A 24,044-nucleotide genomic window follows, 5' to 3' on the forward strand; every position below is an offset into this window, starting at 1 on the left:
TTTAAAGAAAGACATGGTAATGTTACTTGTAAAATATGACTTTGCTATAGAGTTCTAGGGTATTTGCTACGTGATACAGATTGAGAGGCATGATTATCCTTTGTTCATTCTTTTAGTAAATATTTCCTGAGCATTTGACTATTGCCAGGCACTGTGCTTGGTGCTGGGGATACAACAAGAAATTACACAGTATTTGCCCTCAGAGAGGTTATAGTTTAATGGAGGAGACAGTCAAATCCATAGATAATTGTAGTAGATAGTGGAAGGTAGTGGATAGGAGGATGGCAACGGTCGGTAGAGAAGTATGGAGTGATGAAATCATAGCATATGTTTAGGAAACTACAGGTGGTATTCCGTGACTGGTACCCAGCATGGTGAAAATAAAGCTAGAGCGATAGGTAAAAGCGAAGTCCCGTAGGGCCTCGTAGGCCATGTGAATAGGTTGACTCTACCCTGTGGGTAGTGGGAAGGCACTGAAGACTTTCAGCTGGGGTGTGACGCGGTCAGGTTTGCTTTAGAAAGATCACTCTGCTGGCTGGTTGGAGAATGGATTAGGGAGGGCATAGATGGGAAATCTTAGTAAATCAGATAAAAAGTGCCTCAGCCTTCTTCATCAATACTTAAAAAAACTTTGGTTATTTAACCCATCCTAATTTCCTTAGTTCTTATCTCAGAAGGAGGTTCTTATTACTTTCCAAAGCTAGGTCCTTGTATAATTTAGGATCTAGTCTAGTCTAAGCTACTGTAAGAGAGATACTCAAAGTACAGTGTTACTTAAATGAGATAGCCCAGAGATGAGTACTTCCAGGCTGGTGGGGTGGCTCTGTCATTTTCAGATAGTGTCCTCAGCTCTGGCCAAGGCGGCTCCTTTTAGTTCTTAACTCTCTGTGCTTGCCTAGTACTTTTATTTTTTTTATTTTTTATTTTTTTAATAATAAATTTATTTTTTATTGGTGTTCAATTTGCCAACATACAGAATAACACCCAGTGCTCATCCCGTCAAGTGCCCCCCTCAGTGCCCATCACCCATTCACCCCCACCCCCCGCCCTCCTCCCCTTCCACCACCCCTAGTTCGTTTCCCAGAGTTAGGAGTCTTCATGTTCTGTTTCCCTTTCTGATATTTCCTACCCATTTCTTCTCCCTTCCCTTCTATTCCCTTTCACTATTATTTATATTCCCCAAATGAATGAGACCATATAATATTTGTCCTTCTCCGATTGACTTACTTCACTCAGCATAATACCCTCCAGTTCCATCCACGTTGAAGCAAATGGTGGGTATTTGTCATTTCTAATGGCTGAGGAATATTCCATTGTATACATAGACCACATCTTCTTTATCCATTCATCTTTCGATGGACACCGAGGCTCCTTCCACAGTTTTTGCCTAGTACTTTTAAAGGCAAAGCCCAGAAGTAGGCTGACATTATATTGTTGAAAAGTTTTGGCTTACATTTTATTTTTCCCCACATAGTTATGTAGCTTACGTGCTGGAAGGGAGGCTAGAATTTGTCATTTATAGCTGTGCAGCTATACGTTCAGTTAAAATTCTATTACTCTGGAAGAAGTTACAGGATATTAATCGGAGACAAGTTACAATCTTCTGTTCTACTCTTCTGGGCCACTCACGTATCTGGGTGTACTCCTCTCTGGGTGTACATATCCTCTCTGCCGGAGATGGCTGCAAAGACTCATCTGATCAACTGTCCAGCTCAGAGAGCGTGGGTGACTCGCCTCTTCTCCATCAGGCCCAGGGGTGGCTCCTGTGACCTACTGACCATAAAGTAGAAGCAAAGTCCTATGTTCTTCCTGCCCCCCCCCTCCCCGCCCAACCCAAAAGAGCGTGGTAGAAGAACATCAGCAACATGGAAGTTACAAATTCACATCTCAAAAAGGGAAGAATGAGAAACAGAAGTCACTGCTTCCTAGCAGTGTTCCAGTAACTACTTCATAGCAATTTCAAGAGCTCCCTGTTCTCATCCTGCAGTGGTCAGTGGTTCTGCTTTATTAGAGGAATTCCCTTGTCTCTTATCCCTGATTCTTGGATTTGTTCTCCGGGAGGCTCTTCCTTGTCCATTATTATCTGGCCACAGCCAAAGTGGGTGTGAGAAAGTATCATCTTTGGGGACTGGACAGGTTTTGTAGTCTGCTGCCTGTTGGTAGAGTTTAGAGGTCCAGACATTGTCTGAGGGGTGGAATGATCCCAGCTTTTTTTGTGAGTGTGGCTTTATAGTGTTTAAAAAAACTTACCAAAAAAAAAATACTTACTAGGCTTATGGTCCCTGTGTTCCAGGTCAGTTTCCAGGAAGATGCCCAGGGAAAGCACATTCAGTCCTTTTAGAGGCAAGACTGGAAGTGGGGACATACCCTCCACTCACATTTTATTAGGCAGAAATTAGTTACGTAGCCATATCTAGCTACAAGGGATGTCAGAGTATGTAATCCTGTCAAAATGTGGTTATGGTAAAGAAGGCAACATGATCCCTCTGCTCTGCCTCTCCACCTGCATACTGATCCCATCCTGCCCGATGTCCTCTCCAGTGAGGCTCCATCACCCAGTTTTTTCTCTTAGCCTTCTGCCTTGGTTTCTTTCCTATAATCATATTCCATCATCTTGATTAAAAATATCTCTTACTATTGTACACTGAAAGAAAAAAGTCCATTTTACTGTAAGACAGCCAATTACCCCCCGAAATCGAATCTGCCTTCTGGTATTTCACCAGCCATTGAGTTGGTCAAGCCTGACACTTAAGGATCATGTTTGACTTCCTCACCGAATCCTAGCCATTCTCCTACAAGAGATTTACAGTGCCTTCCCTTTCCTCTAATCCCACTTGTCAGTGTTTAGTTTAGGGCTTTATCATTTTTTCATTTTTAATAGCCTCCTTCCAACTGGTTTTTCAGCTTCTAGTTGCACCCTCCTTAAATCTGTATTTCACATCATGTGACTACAACTTTCTTGCTTTAAAAAAATCCACTGTTTTTAGAGTAAAGCCCAAACTTAACCTTCATAATTTTGTCCCTTCCTGACCTTTCTACCCTTATCTCTGTAGGAGTCCTTGCCATTCCTTGACCTAGCTGTGTCATTTCAAGCTTTGTTGTATCTTTTTTTCATGCTTTTGGACTGTCTCTCCCCTCCCAGCCCCCTGATAAATTTTTGCTCATTTTACAGGTCCCAGATGAGGTACTCTCTTCACCATTATTTAATCCTTCTAAAAGGGCGGTTTTGATCACATCCCTTTCCTTCAGGTATTCTGTGCACTTAAAGTTTCTTAACATGATTTGGAAGACTTCAGTGTATGTCCCTACTTCTTTTTCTGGCCTCATATCTCACTGCTTTGGGCTTCAGTTTTGTTCCCCAGCCTTGCTTAGCTATTTGCATTTCAATACTGGGTTCTTTCTTCCTGTTCTTTGCAGTAGCTAGTACCTTTTCCTGGAATATGTTAATCTTACTTTGAAAAAAAAATGACTTTGCTTTTCTGAGCCTAGATATTTCCTTTTTTAGAAACCCTGAATTCCAAGACCAGACCAGGTGCCCCCTTATGGCTTGTCTCCATAGCATCCTTTGTTTATTCATTTTGTAGTAACACACTGGATTATAATTGCAATCTTTACTTTTTGCCTCTGTCCCCTGACTGTAGGCTCCTTGGTGGCAGGGACCATACCTTGCAAGTTTTGTGGTCTTGGCATCAAGTTACTCTCTAGTATTACTTCCATTTTGGATGCTGTGTTTAAGTGCTCTATGGTCTGTCCAATTGCATGTGTCTAGTAGACAGTAGTATATGTCGGCCTGGAGCTCAGGAAGTAAGTCAGATCTGGATTTGGGAATCATCAGCATAATTGTGGTAGCTGAAAACAACAATAAAACAGGACAGTGGATGCCACCATCCAGGGAGCGTGTGTGAGAAGAACGGAGAGCTGAGGATGCCAGAGGATATCAATAGGGTGAGAAAGAGACTACCACATTAACCCGGCAAGTCTGGTGTTGGGAAATGTAGTGGAGAGAAAACACTTTCCAGAAGGAAGTGGTCAACAGAATCATGTTTCAGAGAGGGCCACTCTCTGATACGGCGATGTGGAAGTCATTGGTGGGATTGATGTGAACGGTTTTACAGTAGTGGAGGAAGACCTTTTGCCTGAATTCCCATACCTCCTTGTAATTCATATCAAGCCTTTATGTGAACATTAAAAGTATAATTCAGCAGGTACTCCTATCTATGCACTTGCCCAAGGTGGAAATCTGGGAGGCAAAATTGAGTTATCCCTCTGCTTTATTTCCAGTAGCCAGTTATCAGGTTCTGTTAAATTTGTTTCGCCTTTTCTTTTTCATTGCCCATAGCACTTGAATTTATTTCCCTCTTCATTTGCTTACTTGCTCTACTGCAGTTGTCTCCTGTCTGGTCCTCATTTCAGTCAATTTTCCATGCTCTAGCCAAAACATCCTTTTTCAAGATGAATCTTATCACACTCTCTTCAGGCTAAAATCCTTTGATGCTTGTTCATTATTCTTAGGATAGTGCTTAATGAGGTTTTGACATCTTATATAACCTAACCTGCTATTTGCTTGCTTCTCCAGCCTCATTTGTGCAGGCAATTTGTTTTTTCCTTCTATTTCACACTCTAGTCATGTGAACTCATTTGACTTTACTAAACCCATTATGTGCTTTTTATAATTTCCAGGCCTTTATGCTTGTTGATTTTTCACTCTGGAACGCTCTGTGTCTGCTCTTTACCTTGCCATCTTGTTCTTCAGGCCTTGACTCAGACATCACTTGCTCCAGGATGTCTTTCCCATTACCCTCTCTGCTAAACTCTGTTAGGTGTCTCCTTTATGTTTCCAGAGCACCGTGTGCTGCCTTTTATTCCTCATCCTGTTTTACCCTGCTGCTCTATAATTCCCTGCCCTGTGATCTTTGTTAAGGCAGGGCCTGATGGTTTTGCTTATTTGTATCCTCAGCACCTAGCCCGGTAACTGGTTCAAAATAGATGCCAAACAAATGTTAATGTTGGGTATCTGGTGGGAAACGTGATTGCTTTGAGATCTGAAAACAAGGCAAGGAAGACCTATAGCCCATTGGAGGTTAATCTTAATTATGTGTCCCTCCTAAAATGTCATCTCTTGTTCAGGCCCTAAGATTCCAATTACACTTTTGCAGCTACCATTTTAATGGGTAATGTGCATACCATTGTGCTACACAGTTAGGGTAGAGACTTTCTTTTAATGTCTTAATTTATTCTTACCAGTTGGACTTGAGGGTAACAAGTGTATAGGGGAGGGGCAGAGGGAGAAATATAGTATCTGTAAATGAAACCGTCACATTGGCAGTATTAAGTTTGCTTATACATAGAAGATGGAAGTGAAAGAGATATTGCTCATAACCACAGTAAGTTTTATATCTTTTATCCTACAGTTATTTGTTTCATTACATCTGCCAAGACAGGATTGTATATCTTTGTATCACTGATGATGTAAGTAACTTGAAGACATGTTGCTATTTAACTGTGTGTACTGTTAATAGAGTCAGTTCTTAATTATACTATATCTTTGGTAGATAAAGGTGATGTGATTATAACTGTCCATAGCTGGAAATGTTTTTGATACTTTGCGTTTATCATATGGAGCAGCAAATGACAAGACTTGATGTCTGGGTATATGGAAATCAGTTCATTTTGGTAGAGTTTTAGCTTAACTAACCTCTTGCAACTTTTACATTTATCCTATTGTGTAGTAAGAACCGGTCTTCATAATCATGACCCTTTGATATCAAATCCTCTAAAAACTATTTATCTGAAATATTAAAATAAATAGGTTATTTTATTCAATCAGTAGTGAATTTTTTAATGTATACAGACCGTTGGAAAACAAAATCACAACACATTATGGTCAGCTTTGTCAACCTGTAGTTTACATTGGTTGTTTTTTGAGTATTTTGTAGGTTCTAGACCAAAATGCTCAGTAACTTAACAACGCCATCAAGGTCATTTCTCTCCTCTGCTATCCTTAGTGTCAGCTTCTTCCTAGATACATTACCCTATGGTTGCATGGAGCCACATGCTTATTTATCTGTGTCCAGAGAAGAGGACTATGTCTTTTCAAATCTCTTACTTTAAGAATGAGGGAAGTTCTCAGAAGCACACCCTCCTCTCTCCTCTTTCAAAGTGAACTTCTTTTCATGTCTTATTGGCTAGGACTGGGTTATATACTTATTTTGAAATCTGTCAGTGACAAGAGGCATGGAATTGGTATGATTGCCATAGGTCAGGGTTTCTAACCTTTATTGTGTCACAGACCCCTTTTACACTCATGGGCCCCTCCCAGGATGTTTTAAAATGTATGAAATACATGATTATAAACAAAATAAATTATATTGAAATACAGTATTCTGAGTAGTTTAAAATTGATGTAGTAATACATACGCCTTTTTATGAATTCATTAAGTAACAAGATCTAGTCATATGTCAATAATGATTTAATGATATTTTGATCTGTCTGTAACTGATGGTATGTGAAAAAAAGATTTCTATTGGTGACAGTGTCATGGGTACTGTTTGGTACTATTCTGGTTTGTTACCTACACTCAGATTTGAAATTTAAGACTTAATGTGATTTATTTTCTATCCAAGTGCATGAACCCCTTGAATTTGGATCACTGAGCCCAGTGTAAGAACCTTTAGCTTAGACTAATCATCTTGGCTGAAATGGAGATGAGTGTCAACCATAGTGATCATCCCTGCTTTTTATTCCCTGGTTTCACAGTATTTTCTATGATCAATTTAAAATGATCTTTATTCTCTGGTTTCATAGTATTTTCTAAAATTATTTTAAATATCCAGCTATATCTGAAATGACTGATGTGAAAAGACTTGGAATAGATAAGAAATATCACTAATTTGAGTTAATCAGAGTTGAGTTTTCTATTTATTGAGTTATAATTGTGTGTGAATACACACACACAAACTTTTTGACTGGCTGGGATCAGATAAGAGTACATCATTTGATCTTTTCAAGTATGCCATCACAATTTAAAAAAACTCAACTCAAAGTTTATATCAGTAATGTTATCTTTGTGTGTGAAAGACTGTATTATTATTATTATGGATTTATTAAGCCTCTTCTTGTGCTGGGCCTTCTAATAGATCCTGTGAAAGATATGGAGGAAATGAAACCCAATTCTTACTCTGAGGAAACTAACCTAGATACTGTTATCTTTAGTTAGCAGTAGTCAAATATATTTGGATAGGACTCTTGGTTCTTTCTTTAGTACTTGTTTGGCCTTTGCCAAGTTACCTTTTAAGAGCCTTTGTTTCCTAATTGTGAAATTAGGTCAGTGTTAGTTCCCTCTCTTGGAATCATCGCTCAGTTAATGTTATCTGTTCTTATGGTTGTTGTTAATCATCCATATCATCTTTGTTTACTTTCTGATGTGAACTCTGTGTTGGTCTCTTTTCAGGATTTTGAACGTTCCCGAGCATTTAATTTTCTGAATGAGATTAAGAAGAGGTTCCAGACTACATATGGTTCAAGAGCACAGACAGCACTCCCATATGCCATGAACAGCGAGTTCTCAAGTGTCTTGGCTGCACAGTTGGTAAGATCTTTTTCAGGATGTAGTATTTTGATTCATATCTTCTTTATTACCTTGAAGTACTTTGAATATAGGGGACCCTGACCTGCAAATATATTTTTCTGATTGTGCTATTAATGTCAACATAATAAAACTTCCCAGGTAGAAAAATTTTAAATAATCAGTGATACTGTCTATTATAGGTTCAAAGTATCTAGGAATGGGGAAGGATGTTAAAGATCATGTACTTGAGGGGTGCCTGGGTGGCTCAATGGGTTAAGCATCTGCCTTCAGCTCAGTTCATGATCTCAGGGTCCTGGGATCACACCCCATGTCGGACTTCCTGCTGAGCAGGGAGCCTGCTTCTCCCTCTCCCTCTGCCTGCCACTCTGTCTGCTTGTGCTCTCTCTGTGTCAAATGAAAAAATAAAAATCTTAAAAAGAAGGAAATTAACTTATCAGAAAACAAAAGATATCTACTTGAGCTACCTGTCTAATGCATGAATCCACTCAATATGCCAAATGACCTCTTACCTTGTACATTAAACTTCTACCCTCCTATGTGGCAATGTAATTTTTTTGTGTGTGTGAGACAGTGCATGTGTGCACAGGCAGGGACAGTGGCAAGGAGGAATAGGGGTAGGGCACAGAGAGAGTCTCAAGCAGGCTCCACACTGTAGGGAGCCCAATGTGGGCCTGTCTTATGACCCTGAGATCATGACCTGAGCCTGAAGTCAAGAGTCCAGTGCTTAATGACTGAGCCACCCAGGCTTCCCAAGGCAACTGTAATTTTTGAACAGCTTAATGCAGTCATTTGAGTCTGTTCATCTATATGAATACCTAATGGTCAGCTCAGTGAACCTTTGTGTAAGTATACAGTTGTGAAATACTGCCCTTTTCAAAATACATCTCCATGACCCTAAAAATTCCTAATGTTCCTTTGCCGTCAGTCCCCTCCCCAGCACTCTGCCCCAGCAACCTCTGCTCTATTCTCTGTCACTATGAAGTAGTTTTGTCTTTTCTAGAATTTCCTATAAATGGAATTATATATTACATACTTTTCTTGTGTCCTGCATGTTCAATGTAAGTGTCTTGGTACTCATTCAGGTTGCATAAATCAGTAGTTCTCTTCTTTTTTGCTGAATAGTGTATGCATACACCACAATTTGTAATAAATCATCAAACTTTTTTCCAAAGTGGTTGTACCATTTACATTCCCGCCAGCAGTTCTTCTGTTCCTACATTCTTGCCAACGCTTGTTATGGTCTTTTTAATTTTAGTCATCCTAGTGGGTGTGTAGTGATATCTCATTGTGGTATTAATTTGCATTTCCCTGATGACTAATGATGTTGAGACCTTTAAAAATGCTTCCCTTTTAGCCATGAAACTATTTGAGTGCAAAGACATATGTTCTATGATTGTGTTGTGAATGAGGAAAAAAAAAGAATTCTTGTAATTGAATCCGTTTCTTTTTACTTCTCCTTTAAGTATTCTTTTTAGCATTTTTTTGAGTGTTACACTTTTAAATATGTATTCTTCTGGGGGTGAAATTCTTTTAAATGGTTATAAATCTTGGTCAATTGCTTTGTTTTATACTTTGCACTAGAAAACATTCATATATGTGAAACCATAAAAACATCAGCAACCAAAAATCTACCAATGTATAGTCAAAGGTAAATAGGGTAAGCTGGCAGCAGTACTTTCAACTTAGCCAGTTTGTCCATAGCTCCGTGTCTGTGACCCTCTGAACAAATGTGTGCCCGGATTGTCATCTATAACATAACAGCTGTGAGATAATAATAAGATGGAGATGGAAATGGTAATAAGAGCATCTCAATTATGGAGTTTTTGGGTAGATTAAACAATGTTCTCTCTTTGAAGCATTTAGCACAGTGAAGTGACTGGAATATTGTATATTAAAGGACTTGTGGATAGCTATGGATAATAATTTAAAAATATATACTATTATCAATGTCTTACATTTCTAGATCCTGTAAGAAGCCAGTGAAAATAGGATGCATACTCTGATCCCAATAGGTAGAAGAGTAGATGCTCAGAGGGTGGGCCAGCCCCTCCTCATCATACCCAAGCAGTGGGGAAAATTTAGAGTACTTTTCCCTGTCCTATTCTCCCTGCCCCAATTATGGTCTTCTTTTTTTCCCTCTTGTCTGAGCACAGATGATATGAGCCCATACTTCTGCCCCAAGAGTCTCAGATATATATATGGATGGATGGATAGATAAAACAGGTCGATTATAATACATTTACCTTTATTTCATTTTAAAAAATGATATTTTATACTATAAGACTTACATAGTAACATTTTTTAATGCTGCCTGATAACAATTTTTAATGAAATTGCATGTATCTTTTGTATCATTACAGGCATAATTTAATAGCATTCCTCAATGTCATTCCTTTTCGTTTAACTATTGTAAATAATGTCTGAGTAAGTTAAATCTTCTTTTCTTTTAGAAGCATCACTCTGAGAATAAGGGCATAGACAAAGTGGTGGAGACTCAAGCCCAAGTGGATGAACTGAAAGGAATCATGGTCAGAAACATAGGTATGTTTCATGGTATAGTCTGCATGAATATGGGCGAAAATGATAATAGATTACTTGATTGGGGTCCAGTTATTCTTGAAAGGCTGAAATAGTACTTCCTTATTCTTAGTTTTGGAAACTAGTTATTAGCTGAAATATGAAATTACCTATGATATCGTCTCCAGTATGAATTGTGTTTTCTTAGTACTTATGACTCTTCTCCATTCTAATTTGTTCGTTGGCTTAGCAAGACTAATTTCTGAGACTCTTACAACATTTCAGCAATTAAAAATACCCAGATAGCTGATATTATCAGTAGATACTTAAAGTATAACTTTTTGACCGCCTCAGAAAGTCTGTAGCTTTTGACTGAAAGAATTGGTCCAAAAAACCGTTGTACTCTTCAAAGAATGAACTATGATATAAATTCTGTCAGCCTATGAATATTTTGTCAAGCTATTTAGCACATTAAAATAACCCAGAGAAATGCATCAAGTTTATGTTTTATGCAGTTGAGTTTAGATTTAGGATGATGCTAATTTTTTAAAAGCACTCCTTCTCAATATGTAGTCCCTGGGCCAGCAGCATCAGCATCTCTTAGGAACCTGTTAGAAATGCAAGTTTCTAGGACCCACCTATTGAATCTGAAACTCTGTATGGGTCCCAGCAATCTGTTTACACAAGCCTTCCAGAGGATTTGAATGCATATTTAAGTTTTTTAAGGGAAATAACTCAGATAATAACTTGTATTAAAAAAGTGAAAATGATTATATTGTCATTTTATAAGATTTTTGAGACATTGTCAAATTTCATAGATGCCAATGAACTTATAATCTCGGAATTACTGTTTGAATCACTTGTACATTTATTACTAGAACAGGTACAAGCTATAAAGACATTTTAGAAAAGAAATGCTCTACGTCTCAGATTCATTTCGATTTTTAAAATTTTTTTTATCTATCTCTCTATATATTATAATAATAATTCGTATTCACTTTTGTTGAGGCAATATAATATAGTGACCAAGATTTGGAGTCATATGTGCCTGAGTTTGAGTCCTGATTTCACTTGCAACCTACTGTGAACCCTTGGTCAATCCTCAACTTCTCTGAGCTTTGTTTTCTAATCTGCAAAAAGGAGATGGGTTAGGGTTAGGGTTACTGTATGTAAAGCATCTTGTACAGTGCCTGGCACGTAGTAAGATTGGAATTATCATTAGCTGTCATTAAACTACTTTATGCCCACATAGTGTTTCATTGGGCTAGATCATAGGTTATGAATCATATCCGTATTTTGGACCCTTTGGTTCTTTAGAGAGGTGTTACTCAGAGTACTGTTTTACAACCAGATGAAGGACTTGCACCAGCACGTCAGTCAGTGCTGTGTTTCCTTCATTGAGAATGTCTTGTTATGAATGTGCCAGCTGGCCTGAACTGTGTGCTTAGAGACTTAGTTGAAGCAGTAGCAGACACTTAGGTAGCACTGATTTAGAGGTTTGTGTTATAATGACAGTACTGCTATAAATGGTTTTGGGCCTATTTCTCTAAATTTTCTTGAGATTAATTCCCAGGAACAAGATTGATAAGCAAAAGGGAGAAACATTTTTTAAAATTTTTATTTTATTTCCAATTAATTAAAATACAGTATAATATTAGTTTCAGATGTACAATATAGTGACTCGGCACTTCCGTATAACACTCAGTGCTCACCACAAGTGTCCTCCCTAATCCTCATCAGCAATGTAACTCATTCTCCCACTCTCCCTCCCCTTTCGTAACCATCAGTGTGTTCTCTAGAGTTAAGAGTCTATTTCTTGGTTTGCCTCTGTTTCTTTTTTTTTTTTTGTCCATTTGCTCGTTTGTTTTGTTTCTTAAATTCCACAAACGAAATCATATGGCGTTTTCCCTTCTCTGACTTACTTTGCTTAGATTATATATTCTAGCTGTATCCACATCATTGCAAATGGCAAGATTTCTTTTTTTCTTAATGGCAAGATTTCATTCTTTTTCTGATGGCTGAGTAATATTTTATTGTGTATATACCACCTTTTCTTTGTCCATTCAGCAGTTGGATATTTGGGCTCTTTCCATAATTTGACTATAGTAGATAATGCTGCTATAAAAAGTGGATTGTGTGTACCTCTTCAAATCTGTATTTTTGTATTCTCTGCGTAAGTAGTAGTGCAATTGCTGGGTCATCGGGTAATTCTGTTTTTAACTTTTGAGGACCCTCCATATTGTTTTCCACCGTGACTGAGTTTGCATTTCCAATAATAGTGTGAGAGGGTTTCCCTTTCTCCACATCCTCACCAACATTGTTGTTTCCCCGTGTTGTTGATCTTAGCCACTCTGATTGGTGTGAAGGGATATCTTATCATGGTTTTGATGTGTATTTCCCTGAAGATCAGTGATGTTGAGCATAAAAGAGAGAAACAAACAAACAAACAAAAAAAACAAAAAAAAAGGGAGAAACAGCTCTTGATATGTTTGTCTCTTGGCTATTTGAGGTAATTTCCTCTTGTTGATTTTAGTTTTAATTGTATGTCTAGATACAGGCTATAGCACCTATTGAGTAAACTACTAATATTTCTTTTCCATCTGTTTTTGGTTACCAAATATATTTATTTTACCTGAAAGTGAATCAGCCAACTGCTACAGTTTTGCTTATTGCAAATGCGTAAGATTCTCAGAAAGTGAAACTTTTAAGTCAGCTTCTTTTAAATGACTTACTTGTTTTTAGAATTACTGAGATATCAAATTAAAATTTAGCAGAAGCATTTCTAATAATCTCCCTTTGATTTTTTAAACAGCTTTATTGAGATAAAAATCATATGCCATACAATTCACCCATTTAAAGTATAATATCCAGTGGTTTTTAATCTATTCAGAGAGTTGTGCCACCAATTTGAAAATATTGCCAACTTTGACAATATTAAACTTCTGATCCATGAACATGAGATGTCTTTTCATTTACTTAGGTCTTCTTTAAATTTTTCAATGATATTTTGTAGTTTTTGGCATACAGATCTTAGATGACAAAGACTTTCTGCTTGACCAAGTGTTAGACCATCTCCTCTGAGCCCTCTATTTGGCTAGGCCTGATTCTTGGGCTGTGTCAGGTCTACCTGAGCCAGTCTTAATTAAGTTAATCTCCTACCCTTGATATCTGATCACCATTGATAGCTGATCAGGTTCCTCATCCTCTCCCTTTGATGTAGAAGTTCTTGGCTTGCCTTTAGAAAGATTATTTTAGGCTAGTTTAGACATACCCTTGATTTTTTTGTCAGTAATTTTTCATCCACTGACTACCCTCTCGCTCTGCTTGTTGGCTAATAAATCTTTACCTGTCCTTGTTTTTTTTTAATTTATTGAGATGTAATTTACATAAACACCATGTGAGTTTAAGGTGTTGACTTATGTATTACAATATGATAGCCACTTTTACTTCTAGCTGACACCACTATCACATCATGTAAATTGTCATTTCTTTTTTGCACTGAGAAAATTAAAGATGTAGTCTCTTAGCAATATTGAAGCGTATAATACAGTATTGTTGACTATGATTGGTGTGCTGTACACTGGATCTCCAGAATTTATTCATCTTCTGGTTGCAAGTTTGTACCCTTTAACACTATCTCTGCACTTTGTCCATCTCTTAGAGCCTGGTAACCACCATTCTATTCCCTGTTTCTACAAATTTGGCATTTTTAGATTCTTATATTACATGTAAGTAATATATAATATATGTCTCTCTCTGGCTTATATCACTAACATAGTGCCCTCAAGATCCATCCATGTTGTCACAAATGGCAGGATTTCATTCTTTTTTGGGGCTTGATAATATTCTGTTGTATATGTATACTTCATCTTCTTTATCTGTTGATGGACACTTAGGTTGTTATCACACCTTGGCCATTGTGAATAATGCTGCATTAAACATGAGAGTGCAGGTATCTTCTCAATATCCTGTTTTTATTTCCTTTGGGTGTATACCCAGAAGTGGAATCGCTAGATCATATGGCAGTTGTATTTTTAAGTTTTTGAGGAACTTTCATACTATTTTCCATAGTGGCTGCACCAATTTATGTTCCTACCAACAATTCATAAGGGCTTCCTTCTCTCCACACCCTCACCAACATCTGTGATTTCTTGTCTTCTTGATCGTAGCTATTCAAATGGGTGTGAGATATCCACAGTATCTCATTGTGGTTTTGATTTGCATGACCCTGATGATTAGTGATGTTGAGGAACTTTTTGCGCGTCTGTTGGCCATCTGGATGACTTCTTTTCAGTACCTTTTCTGTTCCTCTACCCATTTTTAATAGTGGGTTTTTTGTTGTTGTTGTTGATTTTTTGTTTGTGTTTTACTGAGTTGTATGTATTCCTTATTTATTTTAGATATTAACTCCTTATCCAATATATGGTTTATAAATATTTTCTCCTATACTCTAGGTTACCTTTTCATTTTTGTTGATTGTTTATTTTGCTGTTGCAGAAGGTTTTTAGTTTGATATAGTCCCACCTGTTGAATTTTGCTCTTATTGCTTGGGCTTTTGGTGTCCTATACAGAAAAATCATTGCAAAGACCAGTGTCAAAAAACTTCTTTCCTGGGAGATCCCTGGGTGGCTCAGCGGTTTGGCGCCTGCCTTTGGCCCAGGGCGCGGTCCTGGAGTCCCAGGATCGAGTCCTGAGTTGGGCTCCCGGCATCATGGAGCCTGCTTCTCCCTCTGCCTGTGTCTCTGCCTCTCTCTCTCTCTCTCTCTCTCTCTCTCTCTCTCTCTCTATGTCTGTCATGAATAATAAAAAAAAAACTTCTTTCCTGTTTTCTTCTAGGAATTTAATGGTTTTAGTCTTCGAACTTAAATCTTTAATCCATTTCAAGTTATATTTTGTTTTTGTTTTTTTTTGTTTTTTTTAAATTTTATTTATTTATTTACGATAGTCACAGAGAGAGAGAGAGAGAGGCAGAGACACAGGCAGAGAGAGAAGCAGGCTCCATGCACCGGGAGCCCGACGTGGGATTCGATCCCGGGTCTCCAGGATCGCGCCCTGGGCCAAAGGCAGGCGCCAAACCGCTACGCCACCCAGGGATCCCCTCAAGTTATATTTTGGAGGATTGTATAAGGAATCCAATTTCAGTTTCCTGCATGTCATTTTCTAGTTTCTCAGCACCATTTGTTGAAGAGACCATCTTTTTCCTAGTGAGGGTTCTTGGCTTCCTTGGAAAAATCATAGTCAACTGTATATGTGGGAGTTCGTTTCTGGGATCTCTGTTCTGTTCCATTGGTTCATGTGTCTGTGTTTATTCCAGTACCACACTGTTTTAATTAGTATAGCTTTGTAGTATAGTTTGAAATTAGGAAGTGTGATGCCTCTGGCTTTGTTCTTTCTCAGGATTACTTTATCTATTTGGGATCTTTTGTGGTTCCATAGAAATTTTAGGATTGTTTTTTTCTATTTCTGAAAAATGCTTTTAGAATTTTGAAAGACATTGCATTGAATCTATAGATGGCCTCGGGTAGTGCGGCCATTTTATTAAAATTAGTTATTCTGGGGGCACCTGGGTGGCTTAGTGGTTGATTGTCTGCCTTCGGCTCAGGTCGTGATCCCGGGGTTCTGGGATCGAGTCCCACATTGGGCTTCCCACAAGGAGCCTGCTTCTCCCTCTGCCTATGTTTCTGCCTCTCTCTCTCTGTCTCTCTCATGAATGAATAAATAAAATCTTTTAAAAATTAGTTCTTCTGATCATTGAACATGAGATATATTTACATTTGTTATGTCTTTAATTTCTTTCATCAGTGTCTTGTAGAGTTCATTGCAGAGATCTTTCACCTACTTGGTTAAATTTATTCATAAGCGGGACGCCTGGGTGGCTCAGTGGTTGAGTGTCTGCCTTTGGCGCAGGCTGTTATCCTGGATTCCTGGGATTGAGTCCTGCATCTGGCTCCCCGCGGGGAGCCTGCTTCTCTCTCTGCCTGTGTCTCTCTGCCTCTCTCTCTCTCTCATGAATGAATAAATAAAATCTTAAAAATTATTCATAAATATTTTATTCTTTTTGATGGTATTATGATCGGGATAGTTTTCATTATTACTTTGTTGGATATTTTATTGTTAGTATATAGAAATTTAACTGATTTCTGTATATCGATTCTATATCCTACAACTTTATTGCATTTGTTGATTAGTTCAACAGTTTTTAGTTAACTCTAGGATTTTCTGTATATATTATCATATTATCTGCAAATGATGCTAGTTTTTCTTCTTTTCTATTTTGATGCCTTTTATTTCATTGTCTTGCCTGATTGCTCAATGTAGGACTTCCAGTACATAGCAGTGGTGAGCATGGGCACCTTTGTCTTGTTCCTGATCTTAGAAGAAAAGCTTTTAATATTTCACCATTGAGTATGATGTTACCTTTGAGTTTGTCATATCTGACATATATCACGCTGAAAAATGTCCTTCTGTACTCAGTGTGGGGATTTTTATTATGAAAATGATGTTATGTTTTGTAAAATGTTTTTCTGCATCTATTGAGATGATTATAAGTTTTGATCTTGTATAATATTAATATGATTTATCACATGTATTAAGTTGTATTGGTTGAACCATTCTTATATGCCAGGGATAAATCCCACTTGGTCATGGTATGTGATCATTTTTATGTCATGTTGAATTCAATCTGCTAATATATTTTCTTTTTTTTTTTTAAATCTTTTTTTTTAATTTTTATTTATTTATGATAGTCACAGAGAGAGAGAGACAGAGAGAGGCAGAGACAAGGCAGAGGGAGAAGCAGGCAGAGGGAGAAGCAGGCTCCATGCACCGGGAGCCTGACGTGGGATTCGATCCCGGATCTCCAGGATCGCGCCCTGGGCCAAAGGCAGGCGCCAAACCGCTGCGCCACCCAGGGATCCCTGCTAATATATTTTCGAGAATTTTTGCATCTGTGTTCATCAGGGATATTGGTCTATAGTTTTCATGTTGTGTCCTTATCTGGATTTGGTATCAGGGTGATGCTGGCCTTGTAAAATGAATTTGGAAGTATTTCTTCCTCTTTGGTTTTTTTGGAAGAGTTTGGGAAGGTTTGGCATTAATTTTTCTTTATATGTGTGATAGAATTAACCAATGAAGCCATCTGGTTTTGGGTTTTTCTTTGATAGGAGGTTTTTGGTTACAGATTCAATCTCCTTACTCATTATGGGAGTGTTTAGAATTTCTATTTCTTTCTGATTCTGTCTTGGTAGGTTGTATGTTTCTAGGACTGTATCCATTTCTTTTAGGTTAACGAGTTTGTTGTCATATAATTGTTCACAAGAGTCTTTTATAATCCTGTGTATTTCTGTGGTATCAGTTGTGATGTCTCCTCCTTCTGATTTTATTTGAATCTTCTATTTTTTCTTAGTCTAGCTAGAGGTTTGTCAATTATATCTTTCCAAAAATGTAGCCATTAGTTTTATTGATCTTTTCTATTTTTCTGGTTTCTATTTTATTAATTTCCACTTTGGTCTTTGTTTATTTCCTTCCTTACACTAACTTTGGGTTTGCTTAGTTTATTCTTTTGTTTCTAGTCCTTGAAGGTTAAAGTTAGGCTGTTTGAAGTCTTTTTGTTTTCTTAATATATGGATTTATCACTATAACCTTTTCTTTTTAAACAATTTTTTTTAATTTTTTATTTATTTATGATAGTCACGCAGAGAGAGAGAGAGAGGCAGAGACACAGGCAGAGGGAGAAGCAGGCTCCATGCACTGGGAGCCTGACGTGGGATTCGATCCCGGGTCTCCAGGATCGCGCCCTGGGCCAAAGGCAGGCGCCAAACCACTGCGCCACCCAGGGATCCCTCACTATAAACTTTTCTTACAGAACTGCTTTTGTAGCATCCCATGTGTTTTATTATGTTGTTTCTATTTTCATTGGTTTCAAGTTATTTTTTGATTTTCCTTTTGTTTTTTTTTTCTTTGACCCATTGATTGTTCAAGAATGTGTTATTTTCCACATATTTATAGATTCTTCAGCTTTCCTCTTACTGATTTCTAGTATCCTACTACTGTGGTTGGAAGAGATAACTTGGTATGATTTCAGTCTTCCTAAATTTGCTAAGACTTGTTTTGTGTCCTATCATATGATGTATCCTGGAGAATGTTCCTTGTGCACTTGAAAAGAATGTGTATTCTGCTGCTGTTTGAGGGAATGTTCTGTGTGTGTCTGTTATGACCACTTTTTATAGTTTAAGTCCAATGTTTCCTGGTTGATTTTCTGTCTGGATGATCTAGCCATTGCTAGAAAGGGGTGTATTGAAGTCATCCACTATTATTGTATTATTATCTGTTTCTTCCTTAAGGTGTCAGTATTAAGATACTTAGGTGATATTGTATGCATATATATATATATTTTTTTAAGATTTATTTTTATTTTAGAGAGAGAGAAAAAGAGTATGTGAGTCGGGGGAAGGATGGAGGGAGAGGGAAAGAAAATCCCAAACAGGCTCCCTGCTGAGCATGGATGCCCATGTAGGGCTCAGTCCTGCCACCCTGAGATCATGAACTGAGCTGAAATCAAGAGTTGGACACTTAACCAACTGAGCCATCCAGGCGCCCCTGCGTGTGTATATACTTAAAATTGTTATACCTTCTGAATGAATTGACTACTTTATTATTATGTAATGACTGTATTCATCTTTTTTTTTTACCATTTTTGTCTAAGTATAGCTATGCCCACTTTCTTTTGGTTTCCATTTGCACGGAATATCTTTTTCCATCCCTTCATTTAACCTATGTGTGTACTTAAATCTACAGGGAGTCCCACATAAGCAACATGTTGTTGTTGTTGTTTTTTAATCCATCCAGCCGCTCTGTGCCTTTTGATTGGTGAACATACAGTTAGGGTACTTTCTGAAATGTAAAAACCTACTAATTCCATCCTATTCATTGCTTTTCTGGATGTTTTATAGTTTCATTGTTCCTTTTTCCTTCCATATCTGCCTACCTTTTTATTTTTTTCTTTTGTTTATTTTTTCCCACAGAATATAGTGTGTATCCCAGAAAATATATGTAGCTTTTAATTGAAATATAGTTGACGCACCATGTTACATTAGTTTCAGGTGTGCAGCATCGTGATTTGACAATTATATACATTAGGGAATGCTCACCACGTTAAGTATGGTTACCATCTGTCACCATAGAAAGTTATTATATTAGTAACTATATTCCTTGTGTTGTACTTTTCATCCCTATTATTTATTTTATAACCTGAAATTTATCCCTCTTAATCCCTTTCACCTATCCCCAATACCCTTCCCCTCTGGCAGCCACCAGTACATCTGTTTCTGTGTTTGTTTTGTTTCTTAGATTCCACATATAAGTGAAATCATATGGTGTTTGTCTTTCTCTGTTTAACTTACTTCACTCAGCATAATATCCTCTAGGTCTATCTATATTGTCCTGAATGACTGTGTACCTTTTAAAATTGGTAATGTTTTGGAATTGTGTGTTCCATTTCCCCTTTCTTTGTCTTTTGTGAATCTATTCTAGGTTTTGCTTTGCAGTATTCATGGGGCTTACATAAACCATCTAATAGATAAAACAGTACATTTTAAGGTGATAGCAACTTAACTTTGCATACAAAAACTTCACCTGTTTACTCCCCTTTTGTACGTTTAGTGTCATGATTTTTTCTATTGTGTATTTGTTAAAAATTTATGGTAGCTGTAGATATTTCTAACACTCTTTCTTTAACCTTTATACTATATAGCTAAGTGCTGAACGCACATCCTGTTATAGAATGAGAGTTTTCTAAATCTGTATATTTAACCTTTACCAGTGCATTATATACTTTTGTATGTCTTCATGTCACTAATTAGTGTCTTTCCCTTTTAGTATTTCTTGCATAGCAAGTCTAGTGGTGATGAACTCCCTTAGCTTTTATTTGTCTGAGAATATTTTTATTTCTCCTTCATATCTGAAGGATAATTTTATCATATAGAGTATTCTTTTTATTTTTTTAAGATTTTATTTATTTATTCATGAGACACAGAGATAGAGGCAGAGACATGGGCAGAGGGAGAAGCAGGCTCCACACAGGGAGCCCGATGTGGGACTCGATCCTGGGACTCAGGATCGCGCCCTGGGCCAAAGACAGGCACCAAACCACTCAGCCACCCAGATGTCCCCATATAGAGCATTCTTATCTGGAAATTTTTTCTTTCAGTACTTTGGATATGTTACTCCACATTCACTTCTGGCCTAGGGTCTCTGCTACAAAATCCACTCATAGTCTAATGGGAATTTCTTTGTAGATTACAATTTTGTTTTTCCTCTGGCTCCTTTTAAGAGTCTCTTTTTATCTTTGATTTTTGACAGTTTTATTATAATGTATCCTAAGAAGGTCTTTTTGCTTTGAGATAATAGGGTGATCTCTTAGCTTCATGAACTTAGATGTCCAGGGGGAAGTTTTCCATTATTATTTCTTTAAATAAGCTTTCTGTCTTGTTCTCCCTCTTATGTCCTTCTGGAACCCTAGTTATTATAATATTTGTAGGTTTGGAGTCCAATTGATCATACAGGCTTTTTTGGTTATTTTTCATTACTTTTTTAAAAAAAGAGTTTTTATTTATTTATTCATGAGAGAGAGAGACAGAGACAGAGACACAGGCTGAGGGAGAAGCAGGCTCCATGCAGGGAGCGGGACATGGGACTAGATCCCGGGTCTCCAGAATCACGTCCTGGGCTGAAGGTGGCGCTAGACACCAACTTCGATCTCTCTTCCCGTTTCCTGCCAAGCATTCATTCATTCATTCATTTATTTATTTATTTATTTATTTATTTATTTATTTATTTTTATTGTTTTTAATTTTTTTGCAAGTTTTATGGAATTTTATTTTATTATTATTATTTTTAATAAATTTATTTTTTTATTGGTGTTCAGTTTGCCAACATATAGAATAACACCTGCCAAGCTTTTAAAAGACCAGCATGGGGACACCTGGGTGGCTCAGGGGTTGAACATCTACATTCTGCTCAGGTCATGATCCCCAGGTCTTGGGATTGAGTCCTACATCGGGCTCCCTGCAGGGAGCCTGCTTCTCCCTCTGTCAATGTCTCTGCCTTTCTCTCTTTGTCTTTCATCAATCAATAAATAAAATCTTAAATAATAAAAAGCCAAAAAAAAGAGGCTTCTCCCTCTGCCTGTGTCTCTGCCTCTCTCTCTCTCTCTCTCTCTCTCTGTGTGTGTGTGTGTGCCTCTCATGAATAAATGAATAAAATCTTTAAAAAAATAAAATGTTTAGTAGTTACCCTTAGGTAGGAAACAGCATTTGTGGCCCTATTACCTGGGGTTTTCTCCAACCTTGTCTGGATAGTCTGGCTCCATGCTTCTTACTTGCTCCTGTAGAATTCTTAAGCTTTTATGTCTTCTCTGGACTTAACAACTTGCCATGCTGGCTGCCAGAAACCTCTTGGTTTCCAGGTTAAGTTTATGGTTTCTCCCTTGCCCACAGACCCTGCCTCCCAGATATTCTGGGAGTACTATATTTAATTGGAACTCACTCTTGCCACTCCACTTGGGAGCATGCATAAGAAGCTAGCCACAGAGGAGGAGGAGGTGACTGTGGGACTGGTGAAGGAATCATTGGGTGAGGGTCACCAGAGGCTTGGGGGTGGACTTCCTGCTTAAGTCCTGAGCACAGCTATCAGGAAGTATTTTCTTTTAATGTCCTGTGATATTTATATTTTTTATTTTTTAAAATTCTTTATTTATTTATGATAGTCACACAGAGAGAGAGAGAGAGAGGCAGAGACACAGGCAGAGGGAGAAGCAGGCTCCATACACTGGGAGCCCGACGTGGGATTCGATCCCGGGTCTCCAGGATCGCGCCCTGGGCCAAAGGCAGGCACCAAACCGCTGCGCCACCCAGGGATCCCCTGTGGTATTTTTATTGACCTCTTTCCTGATCTCCTCCCTGCCCCCAGTCTTGGAGGTTCTGCCTCACTAGTCTAGATGCTGCAAGCGAGAAATGGCTTTCTCCAGTAGCTTGTCACATAGCTGGAGTAGCCACATATTCACTCACTGTTGTCCCTTTCCCCTGGGGGAGAGATTGCCAACAGCTCCGTCAGCCCTGTGGTGTGTCACCTTTGGGAAGGGTCAGTGCTGGAAAAATTATTGATGTTGTTGTCAATGAAGTTTACACTGCCATGATGCTGACATCACCCCACTTGTTGTACTTAGGGTTGAGCTCAGTTTGAGCTCTTGCCTGTTATGATCATCTCGACCGCTGTTGTATAACTTTTCTCTCATTTTTTGGATGGTTCATTAGTAATGTGTAGAAATACAGTTGATGTTTGTATATTGATTTTGTATTGTGCAACGTTGCTGAAATTTTTTTGATCAGTTCTACTAGCTTTTTAATGAGTTCCTTAAGATTTTCTATATACAGGGTATTAGGTTCTACTAGGTACTTTTTTTGCATCTATTGAAATAATTCTGTGGATTTTGTCCTTTATTCTATAAATACAGTATCTCACAATATTTGGGTTTGGGTTATTAAATCAACCTTGCATTTTTGAAATAAATGCCACTTCATCATGTTGTATAATCTCTTTTATATATTGCTAGATTTGTTCTATTTTTTTGAGATTTTATGTCTAAATTTAAGAGATATTGTTTTTCTCTTGTGGTATCTTTTTTTAAACTTAAATTAATTGACATTTGGTGTATTGTTGGTTTCAGAGGTAGAGGTCGGTGACTCGTCAGTCTTAATAATACCCAGTGCTCGTGACATCCCGTGCCCTCCTTCATGCCCATCCCCCAGTGACCCTGTCCCCCCACCTCCCCTCCAGCGACCCTCAGTTTGTTTCCTTTGATCAAGAGTCTCTTAGGCTTTGTCTCCCTCTCTGATTTCGTCTTGTTTTATTTTTCCCTCCCTTCCCCTATGGTCCTCTGTTTTGTTTCTTAAATTCCACATATGAGTGAGATCATGTGATAATTGTCTTTCTCCGATTGACTTATTCACTCAGCACAGTGCCCTCTGCTTCCATCCATGTTGCTGTAAATGGCAAGATCTCTTTTTTTTGTTGGCTGAGTAATATTCCAGTGTGTGTGTGTATGTGTGTATACACTACCTCTTCTTTATCCATTCATCTGTTTATGGACATCGGGCTCTTTCCATAGTGGCTATTGTGGACATTGATGTGATCAACATTGGGGTGCAGCCAAATAGCTTTGGCTATTTTGGCCATTACTGCAGTCAACATTGGGGAGCAGGTGCCTGTTGGATCACTACATCTGTATCTTTGGGGCATATACCTAGTAGTGCAGTTGCTGGGTCGTAGGGTAGCTCTATTTTGAACTTTTTGAGGAACCTACATACTGTTTTCCAGAGTGGCTGTACTAACTTGCATTCCCACCAGCAGTGTAAGAGGGTTCCCTTTTTTCTGCATCCTTGCCAATGTTTGTTGTTTCCTGTCTTGTTAATTTTAGCCATTCTGACTGGTGTGAGGTATCTCATTGTGGTTTTGATTTGTATTTCCCTGATGCTGCGTGACATTGAGCACTTTTTCATGTGTCTGTTGGTCATTTGTAGGTCTTTTTTTTCTGAAATTTCTGTTCATGTCTTCTGCCCATTTCTTGGCTGGACTATCTGTTCTTTGGCTATTGAGTTTGATAAGTTTTTTATAGATTTTGGATACTAGCTCTTTATCTAATAAGACATTGGCAGAAAATCTTCTCCCATTCTGTCAGTTGTCTTTTAGTCTTGTGGACTATTTCCTTTGCTGTGAAGAAGCTTTTTCTCTTGATGAAGCCACAGTAGTTCAATTCTGCCTTTGTTTCCCTTGCCTTTGGAGACGTGTCTAGCAAGAAGTTGCTTTGGCCGAGGTCACAGAGTTTGCTGCCTGTGTTCTTCTCTAGGATTTTGATGGAATCTTGTCTCACCTTTAGGTCTT

General features: G+C 38.0%; 1 protein-coding gene across 3 annotated transcripts in view; it reads left to right on the forward strand.

Annotated features, from left to right (window-relative positions):
• The window catches only part of VAMP7 (vesicle associated membrane protein 7), a 64,532-nt gene that overhangs the window by 11,388 nt on the left and 29,100 nt on the right, over positions 1 to 24,044 (forward strand). For all 3 annotated transcript variants that reach the window (XM_035712377.2, XM_025460497.3, XM_025460496.3), the window contains 3 exons: positions 5,412 to 5,469; positions 7,452 to 7,589; positions 10,040 to 10,130. In XM_035712377.2, coding sequence (XP_035568270.1) covers positions 5,412 to 5,469; positions 7,452 to 7,589; positions 10,040 to 10,130 — 287 coding nt within the window. The remainder of the gene's footprint in view (positions 1 to 5,411; positions 5,470 to 7,451; positions 7,590 to 10,039; positions 10,131 to 24,044) is intronic.

This window comes from Canis lupus, chromosome X (genome assembly GCF_003254725.2).
Source record: "Canis lupus dingo isolate Sandy chromosome X, ASM325472v2, whole genome shotgun sequence".
NCBI lineage: Eukaryota > Metazoa > Chordata > Mammalia > Carnivora > Canidae > Canis > Canis lupus.